The sequence below is a fragment of the Pseudophryne corroboree genome, chromosome 11 (genome assembly GCF_028390025.1).
Source record: "Pseudophryne corroboree isolate aPseCor3 chromosome 11, aPseCor3.hap2, whole genome shotgun sequence".
Taxonomy (NCBI): domain Eukaryota; kingdom Metazoa; phylum Chordata; class Amphibia; order Anura; family Myobatrachidae; genus Pseudophryne; species Pseudophryne corroboree.
The window spans coordinates 142372386-142389170 of record NC_086454.1 but is presented as its reverse complement, the minus strand read 5'-3'; the positions used below and the strand labels follow the sequence as shown (position 1 = coordinate 142389170).

The 16785-nt window shown below is 47.7% G+C and overlaps 1 protein-coding gene across 10 annotated transcripts in view; it reads left to right on the top strand.

The window, feature by feature from the left end:
* The window catches only part of LOC134969140 (phospholipase A and acyltransferase 2-like), a 217271-nt gene that overhangs the window by 158177 nt on the left and 42309 nt on the right, over window positions 1-16785 (top strand). For all 10 annotated transcript variants that reach the window (XM_063944881.1, XM_063944883.1, XM_063944884.1 and 7 more), the window contains one exon: window positions 12966-13225. In XM_063944881.1, the coding sequence (XP_063800951.1) occupies window positions 12966-13225 (260 nt within the window). The remainder of the gene's footprint in view (window positions 1-12965; window positions 13226-16785) is intronic.

The window sequence follows — 16785 nt, the reverse complement described above, 5'->3', positions numbered from 1 at the left end:
CAGATAAGAACCACTTGGCCCATCTAGTCTGCCCCTTTTTTTTTTTTTTTTATATTATTTTTATCTCTAACCTTATTTGATCCTTATTTCTTTGTAAGGATATCCTTATGTCTATCCCATGCATTATTAAATTGCTCTACTGTCTTAGCCTCTACCACCTCTGATGGGAGGCTATTCCACTTGTCCACTACCCTTTCTGTGAAATAATTTTTCCGCAAATTTCCCCTGAACCTCCCCCCCTCCAGTCTCAGTGCATGTCCTCGTGTCCTATTGCTTCTCTTCATTTGGAGAATGTTTCCCTCCTGGACTTTGTTAAAACCCTTGATATATTTGAAAGTTACTATCATGTCCCCCCTTTCCCTTCTCTGCTCCAAACTATACATATTGAGATTTCTTAGTCTTTCTGGGTATGTTTTGTGATGTAGGCCATGCACCATTTTAGTTGCCCTCCTTTGTACAGTTTCTAATGTATTAATATCCTTTTGAAGATATGGCCTCCAGAACTGAATACAGTATTCTAGATGAGGCCGTACCAATGACCTATACAGTGGCATTATTACTTCCAATATTACACCCTGAGGAAGGATTGATACAGTGGCATTATTACTTCCAATATTACACCCTGAGGAAGGATTGATATCCAAAACGCGTTGGTGTTTATATCAGAAGACCCCAGGCTTGAGCCAACCACTTATTTGGACACCTACTTGATTGGCTTTAACATCTGCATCAGTAGTGGTTTGTACCTAACCCCCCATTCCATCTTAGGGGTGTAAGTGGAAGTGGTTCTGCCTGTCTACAAATTGGGTACTTCTATTTTTGTATGGAATTTTAATCTCTTTTATGCGGATTGTGGAAATTAAAGAGAAACTATCGTTTTTTTATATAAAAAAAGGACTGATGGAGTTTTTTTAATGAGTTGTTGGGAGGCTGTATATACGCACACAGGATTGATAGAGGATTCCAGTGAAGGAGGAACCATTAAAGATACTTTTGGATGCACATAGAGCTTATCATTAAGGTAAGCTTGGTTCTAATGATTTGTATGTCATAGATGGTGATGTCACAGCGCCTTGAATTGAAGAGAGTGTGAAAGAAACCTTTATGGGAACATAGGGTAATTAACAAAGGTCAGTCGTTGGTGATACTACAAGTGAACGGCCAAATCCGGAGATTCCCTCAAAAATATTGTTGTACTCTGCTTATTTTCGAGGGTTCTCAAACACAAGAATTCCAGATCTATATAGCAGCGCTTGGAGATCGCCCACCAGTGTATTAGGGTCTCATAAGCGCCCACTATCCCAAAATTGTTGACACAGATACCGACATGGATTCTGACTCCAGTGTCGATTACGATGAAGCAAAGTTACAGCCAAAATTGGCTAAATCCATCCGATATATGATTATAGCAATTAAGGATGTTTTGCACATCACAGAGGAATCCCCTGTCCCTGACAAGAGGGTGCATATGTATAAGGGAAAGAAGCCTGAGGTAACCTTTCCCCCCTCACACGAACTGAATTGAGTTATGTGAAATGGCTTGGGAATCTCCAGATAAAAAACTGCAGATTTCCAAACGGATTCTTATGGCGTATCCTTTCCCGCCAACGGACAGGTTACGATGGGAATCCTCCCCTAGGGTGGACAAAGCTTTAACACGCTTATACAAGAAGGTAGCTCTGCCGTCACAGGATACGGCTACCCTCAAAGATGCTGCTGACCGCAAACAGGAGGTTATCCTGAAGTCCATTTATACACATTCAGGTACCTTGCTAAGACCGGCAATTGCGTCGGCCTAGGTGTGTAGTGCTGTAGCGGCATGGACGGATACCTTGTCTGAGGAAATTGATACCCTAGATAAGGATACTATATTATTGACCCTGGGGCATATTAATGACGCTGTCCTATATATGAGAGATGCTCAAAGAGACATTAGTCTACTGGGTTCTAGAATAAACGCTATGTCGATTTCTGCCAGAAGGGTCCTGTGGACTCGGCAATGGACAGGTGATGCCGATTCAAAAAGGCATATGCAGGTTTTACCTTACAAGGGCGAGGAATTGTTCGGGGAGGGTCTCTCGGACCTGGTCTCCACAGCTACGGCTGGAAAGTCAAATTTTTTGCCTTATATTCCCTCACAGCCTAAAAGAGCACCGCATTATCAAATGCAGTCCTTTCGATCACAGAGAAACAAGAAAGTCCGAGGTGCGTCCTTTCTTGCCAGAGGTAGGGGCAGAGGAAAGAAGCTGCACAACACAGCTAGTTCCCAGGAACAGAAGTCCTCCCCGGTTTCTACAAAATCAACCACATGACGCTGGGGCTCCACTGGCGGAGCTGGGCCCGGAGGGGGCACGTCTTCGAAATTTCAGCCACATGTGGGTTCACTCCCAGGTGGATCCCTGGGCAATAGAGATTGTGTCTCAGGGTTACAAACTGGAATTCGAAGAGATGCCTCCTCAACGATATTTCAAATCGGCCCTACCAGCTTTCTCCCAAAAGAGGAAAATAGTGTTAAATGTAATACAAAAATTGTATCTTCAACAGGTGGTGATCAAGGGTTCCCCTCCTTCAACAGGGAAGAAGTTATTATTCGACCATGTTTGTAATCCCGAAACCGGACGGTTCGGTCAGACCTGTCAGACTTGGTTTTGTCTGTGTCCCCGGAGGGGGCGCTAGTGGGTCAGTGGAGGTAGAAGGGAGAAAGCGAGGAGGCTGGATTAAGTTTCTGCGCATGGGCGCAATGATATTATACAGAAAGTTCACAACGGCAGCAGAAAATAAACAATAAGAAATGCAAATGTCAATAGTGCAGCGTGGAAGCTGAAAGTCTATGGCAACAGAAATATGGCAAATGGATGATTGGTAACTGATTAATGATAACTGGTAATAATAATAACTGATGAATGTACACTGATGAATAATAACTTGGCAGGAGATAATCTGGTATGGGAACCAGAGCAGTTTAAAACGTGGAGCCAGCAGAGATGGTAATAAATGGCAAACCTGGTAGCAGAGGCAGGAGACTGACAATGTCCACAGTGCAGGTGATGAGGCACTGGCAGCAAGCAAGCTGCATCACAGGTGGGGAGATGGAACACACCTGGAGTCAGTCTCTACTGCTAGGCTGAAGCACACTGAGTCGGTGATTGGTGTGAAGCCTGTAAACAGAAGCAGGTGTTGCTGAGGCTTGTAGTTCCACGGAGCTGTGAGAGGTAACCAGGAGCACAGAGTCTCAGGTAGATAGCCAGGAACACGGAACAACAGGTAGGTATCCAGGAACACGGAGGAACAGGAACCAGATCCAGACACATGAGTCGCAGGAGTGACACAAAGTTCAGGATGATCACAGACTGAACCTGCAGCTCCAGATATACCCCCTGATGTGCAGGCATTGGTGGGAGTGAGGAAAGTAGGTGCGGCCAAGCACCGGATTGGCCGCCGTGCTCTGACCGATGGAGACTGTCATGGCGGCGCCCATGCCGCGGCCCGGCGGGAACGCGGCGTGCTACACGCCAGCTGTCACAGGAGCGCTCCTAAGGCCAGGATGACATCTGAGGGCAGAGGTGCGGATGACAGCAGAACGCAGGGACCCTGGACGGAGTCCGCACCGACGGACAGATGTGACTGTGGTGAGTCGATTCCTGACAGTACCCCCCCCTTTAAGGGTGGGCACTGAACACCCACGTGGCTTGGAAGGATGAGTGTTATGGAAGACACGGACCAACCTTGGAGCATGGACATCTGCGGAATTCACCCAACTTCTCTCCTCCGGACCATAACCGGACCAATCGATAAGATATTGTAGATGACCGTACCTGCAACGGGAATCCAGAATCTTCTCTATCTCGAACTCCACGCCCCGCTGAGTTCGAACTTTGGGGCCGACTGGAAGAGCTCTTTGGAAGCGATTCAGGACTAAAGGTCTGAGGAGAGAGACATGAAAGGCATTAGGTATTCGCAGAGAAGATGGTAACTTAAGCTTGTAGGCCACAGGGTTGATGACTCTTTCAACGGGAAAGGGACCGATGAAACGTGGTGCAAATTTCATCGACGGGACCCTAAGACGGAGGTTCCGGGTAGAAAGCCAAACCTTGTCCCCAGGTTTCAGGCTAGGAACTGCACGTCTTTTGCGGTCAGCAAAGTACTTATACCGGCTGGAGGCCTTCTTGAGAGAAGCATGAATCTTCCTCCAGGTTGAAGAGAACTGACTCAGGGCAGTAGTGGCAGCAGGAACATCAATGTGAGGGAGTTTTTGGAAATCTGGAACACGAGGATGTTGCCCATATACAGCAAAGAACGGAGTTGTGTCAGTAGCAGTGTGATAGCGGAAATTGTGGGCAAATTCGGCCCACGGGAGCAGATCCAACCAGTTGTCCTGAGAAGATGAAACATAAAGTCTTAAAAATGTCTCCAATTCCTGATTTACCCTCTCTGTCTGCCCATTCGTCTGAGGGTGGTAAGCTGACGAAAACTTCAGTTTAACTTGCATGGCAGAACAGAGAGCCCTCCAAAACCTCGCTACAAACTGAACACCTCGGTCGGATATTATTTCTGAGGGTAGACCATGTAGACGGAAAATCTCCCGTAGGAAGATTTGAGCGAGTTTTGGGGCAGAAGGGAGACCCTGGAGAGGAACAAAATGGGCCATCTTGGTAAATCTGTCCACCACAACCCAGATGGTATTATATCCTTGAGAAGGAGGAAGGTCGGAGATAAAGTCCATGGACAGGTGCGACCAGGGACGGCTGGGAACAGATAATGGTTGTAACTGACCTGCTGGAGACTGACGAGGAATCTTGTGCTGCGCACACTTAGGACAGGATGCCACGAAACCCTTGATGTCAGCTTTCATCTTTGGCCACCAGTATGTCTCAGAGAGGAACTTGAAAGTTTTCAGGACACCGGGATGTCCAGTGAACTTGGACTGATGGGCCCAAGACAGCAACTTGGGACGGAGTTCTGGGGAAACAAAAGTCTTACCAGGAGGAGAAGCCGGAGAAACTTGAGATGCAGCAAATACCACTGGACTCAGGATGGAATGCGGAACTGAGATAGACGTTTCCTCTTCGGACTCCATAGATCGGGATAAGGCGTCAGCTTTAATGTTCTGAGAACCTGGGCGGAAATCAAGCTTAAAATTAAAACGAGAGAAAAACATAGCCCACCGGGACTGGCAAGGATTAAGGCACTGGGCTGCCTTTAAATATAGCAGATTTTTATGATCCGTATAGATGTTGAACGGATATTTGGCCCCTTCCAGGAGATACCTCCATTCCTCGAGGGCCAGCTTAATCGCCAGTAGTTCTTGATCTCCAACGGCATAGTTAGCTTCTGCAGGGAGGAATTTACGAGAATAGAATCCACAGGGGTGGATCTTCCCATCAGTTCCCTTCTGGGAGAGAACCGCTCCAACTCCTACGGTAGAGGCATCCACCTCCAACTCGAACGGCTTGTTTACGTCTGGTTGAGACAGAACTGGAGCAGACATAAAGGCCAGCTTGATCTTTTGGAAGGCCGCTAACGCCTCTTCTGACCAGTTGGAATGATCTGCCCCTTTCCGAGTTAAGTTGGTAATAGGAGCGATGAGAGTTGAGAATCCTCGAATAAATTTCCTATAGTAATTGGCGAATCCCTGGAATCGCTGAATAGACTTGAGAGAATTTGGAATGGACCAATTGGCAATGGCTTCCAACTTTGTCGGGTCCATCTGGAGATCCGATCCGGAAATTATATACCCCAGGAAGGGTATAGAAGAAACTTCAAAGGTACACTTGGATAGTTTTCCGTAGAGCCGGTTCTCACGAAGACGTCGGAGGACTTCACGGACTTGTAGACGATGAGAGGAGAGATCTTGAGAGAAGATGAGGATATCATCCAGATAAACCACAAGGTATTTGTACAGAACGTCACGGAAGATTTCGTTCACGAAGTGCTGGAACACTGCTGGGGCATTACTCAACCCGAATGGCATTACCAGGTACTCGTAATGACCATCTCGAGTATTAAAAGCTGTCTTCCATTCATCACCACTCCGGATTCTGATGAGGTTGTAGGCACCGCAGAGATCTAACTTGGTGAAGATGCGGGCTCCCTTAACTCTGTCAAACAATTCGGTGATGAGTGGTAATGGATAGCTATTTTTGATGGTAATGTCATTGAGACCCCGGTAGTCGATACATGGACGTAATCCTCCATCCTTTTTCTTAACAAAGAAGAAGCCCGCACCAGCGGGTGAAGATGAGGGACGCATGAATCCTTTCTGTAAGTTCTCCCTGATGTAGTCGCTCATCGCTTCAGTTTCAGGAACAGACAACGGATAGGTACGCCCCCTAGGTGGTTTCTTGCCAGGAATGAGGTCAATGGGGCAATCCCACTCTCTATGGGGCGGTAAAACATCAGCGGCTTTTTCACTGAAGACGTCAGAGAAATCTTGGTAAGCCGCAGGAAGACTTGACTGAGTTTTGACTTCGGTAGACTTAATAGGACAAACTTGGGTTAAACAGGACTGGTGGCAATGTGAACCCCAGGAAGTAAGTTGTAATGTAGACCAATCAATCTGTGGATTATGTAGCTGGAGCCAGGGCATACCTAGAACGATCTCTTGGGTTGCCTGAGGAATAACTAAGAACTTTATTAATTCTGAGTGCAGGAACCCAACTCCCAACACCACTGGTACAGTTTGGTGAGAGATATTCCCCTTGGAGATTCGGCTACCATCCACAGCGGTAATGTAGACTGGGTATGAAAGTTCACAGACTGGCAAACAAAATTTATTTACCGCAGCTTGAGTGATGAAGTTTCCTGCGGCTCCAGAGTCCACTAACGCAGATGCAGATTGAAGACCAGCCGAAGTTTCTAAAGTCACGGGAAGAATAAGGTCTTGATTTGAAGGAGCTTGACTAGAAGATCCCAACTTGACTCCTCCTTTACAAGTCAGGATCTGGCGTTTCCCGAACGCACTGTACAAGAATTAATCTGGTGACCTGCAGCCGCACAATAAAGACACAGTCTCTCACGAAGTCTTCTTGACCTCTCCTCAGGAGTTAGGCGGGACCTATTTACTTGCATAGGCTCATCAGAAGGTGGAGACTGAAATTGTACAGGAGGTACCATTCTTGACCTGCGCGGCTCACTACGAGCACGTTCACTGTTGCGTTCGCGAATGCGAGAGTCCAACTTGATGCACAGGGAAATTAAATCAGACAATTGCTCAGGGAGATCGCGGGTTGCCAGTTCATCCTTAATCCGATCTGAAAGTCCATGCCAGAAGGCTGCTACCAGGGCTTGATTGTTCCACTGGATCTCTGAGGCTAACGTCTGGAACTGGATGACATATTGGCCCATACTACGGGTACCTTGACGAAGTTGCATAAGATCTGCAGAGGCTGATGTTGCACGACCCGGCTCGTCAAAGATCCGTCTGAAGGTTGACACGAATTCAGCGTAGTCGTTCATCAGAGGGTCAGCACGTTCCCACAGAGGAGACACCCAACTCAGGGCAGAACCTGAGAGCAGTGAGATAATGTAGGCAACCTTGGATCTTGGCGTGGGGAAATTGTGTGACAATAATTCGAACTGGATTTCGCATTGGTTAAGAAACCCGCGACATGACTTTGGGCTGCCATCATACTTGCTAGGCACAGGCAGGTGCAAGCGTGACACTGGAGTTGATGCAGCCGGTATGGAAGAACTCACAGCACTTGCAGGTGCTGGAGTAACCGGAACTGTAGTAGTAAGTACACTAGGCAGGGTTTGCTGTAGTGTATCAATCCGGGAGGACATCCCTTGCAGGAACTGAAACATCTGCTGCTGCACAGCCTCTTGACCATCCAAACGGGAGACCAGATTTTGTAAGGCCTCTGACCCCACACTCCGACCACCGTCCGAGTCCATTGATCCTGAACTTACTGTCAGACTTGGTTTTGTCTGTGTCCCCGGAGGGGGCGCTAGTGGGTCAGTGGAGGTAGAAGGGAGAAAGCGAGGAGGCTGGATTAAGTTTCTGCGCATGGGCGCAATGATATTTATTATACAGAAAGTTCACAACGGCAGCAGAAAATAAACAATAAGAAATGCAAATGTCAATAGAGCAGCGTGGAAGCTGAAAGTCTATGGCAACAGAAATATGGCAAATGGATGATTGGTAACTGATGAATGATAACTGGTAATAATAATAACTGATGAATGTACACTGATGAATAATAACTTGGCAGGAGATAATCTGGTATGGGAACCAGAGCAGTTTAAAACGTGGAGCCAGCAGAGATGGTAATAAATGGCAAACCTGGTAGCAGAGGCAGGAGACTGACAATGTCCACAGTGCAGGTGATGAGGCACTGGCAGCAAGCAAGCTGCATCACAGGTTGGGAGATGGAACACACCTGGAGTCAGTCTCTACTGCTAGGCTGAAGCACACTGAGTCGGTGATTGGTGTGAAGCCTGTAAACAGAAGCAGGTGTTGCTGAGGCTTGTAGTTCAACGGAGCTGTGAGAGGTAACCAGGAGCACAGAGTCTCAGGTAGATAGCCAGGAACACGGAACAACAGGTAGGTATCCAGGAACACGGAGGAACAGGAACCAGATCCAGACACATGAGTCGCAGGAGTGACACAAAGTTCAGGATGATCACAGACTGAACCTGCAGCTCCAGATATACCCCCTGATGTGCAGGCATTGGTGGGAGTGAGGAAAGTAGGTGCGGCCAAGCACCGGATTGGCCGCCGTGCTCTGACCGATTGAGACTGTCATGGCGGCGCCCATGCCGCGGCCCGGCGGGAACGCGGCGTGCTACACGCCAGCTGTCACAGGAGCGCTCCTAAGGCCAGGATGACATCTGAGGGCAGAGGTGCGGATGACAGCAGAACGCAGGGACCCTGGACGGAGTCCGCACCGACGGACAGATGTGACTGTGGTGAGTCGATTCCTGACAAGACCCATATTGAATTTAAAATCCCTGAACCAATACCTGAAAAGGTTCAAGTTCAAGATGGAATCGCTAAGAGCGGTCATTGCAAGCCTGGAAGGGGGGGATTTTATGGTGTCTCTGGACATAAAGGATGCATACCTTCATGTCCCCATTTATCCACCTCATCAGGCGTACCTCAGATTTGCGGTACAGGATTGTCATTACCAATTTCAGAAGGTAAGGGCGGAAATGATGGTGCTCCTGCCGAAGCAAGGTGTCACAATTATCCCGTACTTGGACGATCTCCTCATAAAAGCGAGATCAAGAGAGCAGTTGCTGAACAGCGTATCACTTTCACTGGAAGTGTTACGGCAACACGGCTGGATTCTCAATATTCCAAAGTCGCAGTTGGTTCCTACGACTCGTCTGCCTTTCTTGGGCATGATTCTGGACACAGACCAGAAAAGGGTTTATCTCCCGATAGAAAAAGCACGGGAACTCATGACCCTGGTCAGGAACCTATTGAAACCAAAACAGGTGTCAGTGCATCACTGCACTCGAGTCCTGGGAAAGATGGTGGCATCATACGAGGCCATTCCCTTCGGCAGGTTCCATGCGAGGACTTTCCAATGGGACTTACTGGACAAGTGGTCCGGGTCACATCTTCAGATGCATCGGTTGATCGCCCTGTCACCCAGGGCCAGGGTGTCACTTCTGTGGTGGCTGCAGAGTGCTCACCTTCTCGAGGGCCGCAGATTCGGTATTCAGGACTGGGTCCTAGTGATCACGGACGCAAGCCTCCGAGGTTGGGGAGCAGTCACACAGGGAAGAAATTTCCAGGGTCTTTGGTCAAGTCAAGAGACTTGTCTTCACATCAATATCCTGGAGCTAAGGGCCATATACCACGCCCTACGACAAGCGGAGACCTTGCTTCGCGACCAACCGGTTCTGATCCAGTCAGACAACATCACCGCAGTGGCTCATGTAAACCGCCAAGGCGGCACAAGGGACAGAGCGGCGATGGCGGAAGCCGCCAGAATTCTTCGCTGGGAGGAGAATCATGTGAGCGCACTGTCAGCAGTGTTCATTCCGGGAGTGAACAACTGGGAAGCAGACTTCCTCAGCAGACACGACCTACACCCGGGAGAGTGGGGACTTCATCACGAAGTCTTCGCACAGATTGCAAGTCGGTGGGAACTGCCACAGGTGGACATGATGGCATCCCGCCTCAACAAAAAGCTGACCCGCAGGCAGTAGCTGTAGACGCGCTGGTGACACCGTGGGTGTTCCAGTCGGTCTATGTATTTCCTCCTCTTCCTCTCATACCCAGGGTGCTGAGGATAATAAGAAGAAAAGGAGTGAGAACAATCCTCATTGTTCCAGATTGGCCACGAAGGGCTTGGTATCCAGAGCTGCAAGAAATGCTCACAGAAGACCCGTGGCCTCTTCCTCTAAGACAGGACCTGTTGTAACAGGGGCCCTGTCTGTTCCTAGACTTACCGCGGCTGCGTTTGACGGCATGGCGGTTGAACGCCGGATCCTAGCAGAGAAAGGCATTCCGGATGAGGTCATTCCTACGCTGATAAAGGCTAGGAAGGACGTGACATCTAAACATTAGCACCGTATTTGGCGAAAATATGTTCTTGGTGTGAGGCCAGGAATGCTCCTATGGAAGAATTCCAGCTGGGCCGTTTTCTTCACTTCCTACAGTCCGGAGTGAATTTGGGCCTAAAATTAGGCTCCATTAAGGTCCAGCTTTCGGCCCTATCCATTTTCTTTCAAAAAGAGTTGGCTTCTCTACCAGAAGTTCAGACGTTTGTAAAAGGAGTGCTGCATATTCAGCCTCCTTTTGTGCCTCCGGTGGCACCTTGGGATCTTAACGTGGTGTTAAGTTTCCTAAAGTTACACTGGTTTGAACCACTTAAAACGGTGGAGTTAAAATATCTCACGTAGAAGGTGGTCATGTTATTAGCCTTGGCTTCGGCTAGGCGTGTGTCAGAATTAGCGGCTTTGTCACATAAAAGCCCCTATCTGGTTTTCCATATGGATAGAATGGAATTGCGGACCCGTCCACAATTTCTGCCAAAGGTGGTATCATCTTTTCATATGAACCAACCTATTGTGGTGCCTGTGGCTACACGTGACTTGGAGGATTCCGAGTTGCTTGATGTAGTCAGGGGTTTGAAAATTTACGTTGCCAGAACGGCTAGAGACAGGAAAACGGAGTCGCTGTTTGTCCTGTATGTATCCAACAAGATTGGTGCTCCTGCTTCAAAGCAAACTATTGCTCGCTGGATCTGTAACACGATTCAGCAGGCGCATTCTACGGCAGGCTTGCCGTTACCAAAATCGGTCAAGGCCCATTCCACTAGGAAGGTGGGCTCTTCTTGGGCGGCTGCCCAGGGGGGTCTCGGCGCTACAGCTGTGTCGAGCTGCTACTTGGTCGGGTTCAAACACTTTTGCAAAATTCTATATGTTTGATACACTGGCTGAGGAGGACCTTGTGTTTGCTCAATCGGTGCTGCAGAGTCATCCGCACTCTCCCGCCCGTTTGGGAGCTTTGGTATAATCCCCATGGTCCTTACGGAGTCCCCAGCATCCTCTAGGACGTTAGAGAAAATAAGATTTTACTTACCGGTATATCTATTTCTCGTAGTCCGTAGAGGATGCTGGGCGCCCGTCCCAAGTGCGGACTTCTACTGCAATACTTGTATATAGTTCTTGCTTCAATAAGGGTTACGTTATTGTTGCATTGGGCATGAACTGATGCTATGTTATTTGTCATACTGTTAACTGGGTTATTATCACTAGTTATACGGTGTGATTGGTGTGGCTGGTATGAATCTTGCCCTGGATTACCAAAATCCTTTCCTTGTACTGTCAGTCTCCTCTGGGCACAGTTTCTCTAACTGAGGTCTGGAGGAGGGGCATAGAGGGAGGAGCCAGTGCACACCAGGAACTAAATTCTTTCTTAAATTGCCCATGTCTCCTGCGGAGCCCGTCTATCCCCATGGTCCTTACGGAGTCCCCAGCATCCTCTACGGACTACGAGAAATAGATTTACCGGTAAGTAAAATCTTATTTTTACATTGTGTGCACTATATAAGTTACTGCCTAGAACAGGCTTTTTCAACCAGTGTGCTGTGGCACACTAGTGTGCCGCGACCAGTTGCAAGGTGTGCCGCAGAGCCAGAGCAGCTTCCTGCACCTTCAGAGTGAACTGTTGGCCTGGGCTTTTCTTAGAGGATCAGTCATGCTTCGGCCGTGACCTATGCCTTGATGACGCGGAGGTGTGATATCATAGGTCACGGCCGCCGTGTCTCACCACCCAGCCAGCCCACCCGCCTGCTTACACATCTTCCAGTTCCCACCTGCATCCACTGCTTTCCCTGCCCACCCACATCCATACCTGCCTGACCGCCCGCTGCTCAGTATTCGCAGCACTCCACTATGAACAACCCCCGCCACTGAGGGACAGGGAGGAGGACAGCTGACCGGTAGGGGCTAATATTTGTTATGTTATTTCTCTTGTGTGGAGCAATAGGATTTATGGATTTATGGGGGGAACAATGTGAATAATTCATGTGTGGTGCATTAGGATTTATGAATTTATGGGGGGAACACTGTGAGTTCATGTGGGGAGTAATGTGATTGGCCTACACAGAAAAAACAATGTACTGTATGTGTGGATTTTTTTTTTTTTTTTTTTTGTTTTAACTGTGAGGGCCAATGTGTGTGTGTTGTTTTTTTTCTGTGGGGAACTGATGGTGTGCCTTGGCAATTTTAAAATAGTGTTTAGTGTGCCGCAAGTAAAAAAAGGATGAAAATCACTGGCCTAGAAGAATAGTTATTGCTTGCCTGAAGGATGCTATATTAATTGGAGGATGCACTAGGAGACAATAAATCGGGTAATTCCTGATTTGCTATACAATAGGGGTGTATCATCATGCATCGGGAAGCTAAACTAACAACATGTCAAGGGTATATACACTATAAGAGTGTGAAGATCGTCAAGTTCAAGTACATTCCCTACACATATAATTACTTTTCCCTTCTCTACACAGATCAAGATGGTTGGTCCAGTTTATCCTCTGCATTTGGAGAGACAGCCGTGGTGAAAAAAGACCGCTTGGAGCGAGTTGCAGCTGGCTGCGTCTATAAGGTCAATAACAAGTATGACCAAAAGAGAAGACCCTACCCACCAACAAAAATAGTGCGAGCAGCTTTGGAACAAGTGGGGAAGAGGTTGCAGTACAGCGTGACCAGTGCTAACTGTGAGCACTTTGTGACAGAGCTGAGATACGGCGACGGCTTCTCTGATCAGGTATAGTATGGGGTAGTGGACAATGTATAGAGATTAGAGAATCGCACTACGATTGCTTTTTTTCAGAAACCATCATTGCTTTTGGTGTTGGTTTTGCATGCACCAAAAAAACAAAAAACCTACATTTGGAAAATAAAAGCCTATTTCTTGTTCCTACATTAGGATTTATATACTGTCATTTATAATAATTTGCCGCTTATTTTTAGAACAACTCATCATAAGTATCAACAAGGAGGCAGTGAGCTGGCTTGCGGAAAATTTTACTTTTATTAAATAAACTAGTTGAAAACCTGTCGAAATGGCAGACACCAGGGCCAGATTATAGGGAGATCGCTACTCACACAGGAGCTGCACGGTTTCTGGAAGTCCTGCTGCTGTGAGCTTGGGCTCTGTCATGCTGAGTGTGTGTGAGTGTATGTAGCATTATCATTTTATATATATAGATGCTGTGTATCTGTAATGGGCAGGCTATAATGCTACTGTATATACACCATTACTGGCACATGTAAGCTTACCATTCCATGCACAGCTCCCGGACAGTCTAGGAGTGGAGGACACCAATAGCCACTAGCAGCTGACTGGATAGTCTGTGCATGGCATGTGTGGATTGTAGGAGGGGCACGCACAAGACCCCAGGTCTCCACCAGCACGCAGTATATATAAAGCGGCTGAGCCGGTTATCTGCCTCCTCTACACATGCATCATCTGCAGTCCCAGTACCGACCCCACCTCCTCCCGGTCACCGCACTGCTCACCCCACACAGGGTCTCACCACTTCCTGACTGATTCACCTGTCGGTAAGTGTCCCCAGTGCCTCCACTCTGATTGCTATATGTGTATAGGGGGCAATATATATAGAGGGCTATGGGAGTGCTGTGTATATAGGGGCAGTATATGGTGGAGGGTGCAGAATATGGAAGAGGATGGGGGATGCAGTGTATATTAGGGCAGTGTATGGTGGGGGGTGCAGTGTACATATGGTTTATGTGTGTGTGTCCATGTCCCAAACGGAGCTCCATCGGATGCCATCCAGTGGCCGGCGGTGGCACCATAGAGATGTAATACTGAATTGAAAAAAATCTGCATCTCTCTCTCTATTGTCCCTATCTGTCCCAATGCCCCACCCCTCTCTTCCCCCCCCCCCAGTCCTTTTCTGCCCTTACCCCACTCTCAACCCCCCCAGTCCCTATCTGCCCCTACTCTTACTCTCTCTCTCCCCCTCTCCCCAGCCACATCTCTCCGTATGCAGTGTGAACCAGATAATAAGATTTTACTTACCGGTAAATCTATTTCTCGTAGTCCGTAGTGGATGCTGGGGACTCCGTAAGGACCATGGGGAATAGACGGGCTCCGCAGGAGACATGGGCTCTTTAAGAAAGAATTTAGATTCTGGTGTGCTCTGGCTCCTCCCTCTATGTCCCTCCTCCAGACCTCAGTTAGAGAAACTGCCCGGAAGAGCTGACAGTACAAGGAAAGGATTTTGGTAATCCAGGGCAAGATTCATACCAGCCACACCAATCACACCGTATAACTTGAGATAAACATACCCAGTCAACAGTATGAACAACAACAGAGCAACAGGTCAACCCTGATGCAACCATAACATAACCCTTATTTAAGCAATAACTATATAGAAGCATTGCAGAAGAAGTCCGCACTTGGGACGGGCGCCCAGCATCCACTACGGACTACGAGAAATAGATTTACCGGTAAGTAAAATCTTATTTTCTCTAACGTCCTAGTGGATGCTGGGGACTCCGTAAGGACCATGGGGATTATACCAAAGCTCCCAAACGGGCGGGAGAGTGCGGATGACTCTGCAGCACCGATTGAGCAAACACAAGGTCCTCCTCGGCCAGGGTATCAAACTTGTAGAACTTTGCAAAAGTGTTTGAACCCGACCAAGTAGCCGCTCGGCAAAGTTGTAATGCCGAGACCCCTCGGGCAGCCGCTCAAGAAGAGCCCACCTTCCTAGTGGAATGGGCCTTAACTGATCTTGGCAGCGGAAATCCAGCCGCCAAATGAGCCTGCTGAATCGTGTTACAGATCCAGCGAGCAATAGTCTGCTTTGAAGCAGGAGCACCAAGCTTGTTGGAAGCATACAGGATAAACAAAGACTCTGTTTTCCTGACCCTAGCCGTTCTGGCTACATAAACCTTCAAAGCCCTGACTACATCAAGCAACTCGGAATCCTCCAAGTCCGTAGTAGCCACAGGCACCACAATTGGTTGGTTTATATGAAAGGATGAAACCACTTTCGGCAGAAATTGTGGACGGGTCCGCAATTCTGCTGTATCCGCATGGAAAACCAGATAGGGGCTTTTATGTGACAAAGCCGCCAACTCTGACACACGCCTAGCCGAAGCCAAGGCTAATAGCATGACCACCTTCCACGTGAGATATTTCAACTCCACCGTTTTGAGTGGTTCAAACCAGTGGGATTTCAGGAAACACAACACCACGTTAAGATCCCAAGGTGCCACTGGAGGCACAAAAGGGGGCTCAATATGCAGCACTCCCTTTACAAACGTCTGAACTTCAGGTAGAGAAGTCAACTCCTTTTGAAAGAAAATGGATAGGGCCGAAATCTGGACCTTAATGGACCCAATTTTTGGCCCAAATTCACTCCTGACCGTAGGAAGTGAAGGAAACGGCCCAGCTGGAATTCCTCCGTAGGGGCATTCCTGGCCTCACACCAAGCAACATATTTTCGCCATATACGGTGATAATGTTGAGCTGTCACGTCCTTCCTAGCCTTTATCAGCGTAGGAATGACCTCATCCGGAATGCCTTTCTCTGCTAGGATCCGGCGTTCAACCGCCATGCCGTCAAACGCAGCCGCGGTAAGTCTTGGAACAGACAGGGCCCCTGTTGCAACAAGTCCTGTCTTAGAGGAAGAGGCCACGGCCCTTCGTGACCAATTTGGAACAATGAGTATCGTTCTCACTCCTCTTTTTCTTATTACAGGTTGAGTATCCCTTATCCAAAATGCTTGGGACCAGAGGTATTTTGGATATCGGATTTTTCCGTATTTTGGAATAATTGCATACCATAATGAGATATCATGGTGATGGGACCTAAATCTAAGCACAGAATTAATTTATGTTTCATATACACCTTATACACACAGCCTGAAGGTCATTTTAGCCAATATTTTTTATAACTTTGTGCATTAAACAAAGTGTATCTACATTCACACAATTCATTTATGTTTCATATACACCTTATACACACAGCCTGGGGGTCATTTAATACAATATTTATAATAACTTTGTGTATTAAACAAAGTTTGTGTACATTGAGCCATCAAAAAACAAAGGTTTCACTATCTCACTTTCATTCAAAAAAGTCCGTATTTCGGAATATTCCGTATTTCGGAATATTTGAATATGGGATACTCAACCTGTATTCTCAGCACCTTGGGTATGAGAGGAAGAGGAGGAAATACATAGACCGTCTGGAACACCCACGGTGTCACCAGGGCGTCTACAGCTATCGCCTGAGGGTCTCTTGACCTGGCGCAATACCTCTGTAGTTTTTGTTGAGGCGTGATGCCCTCA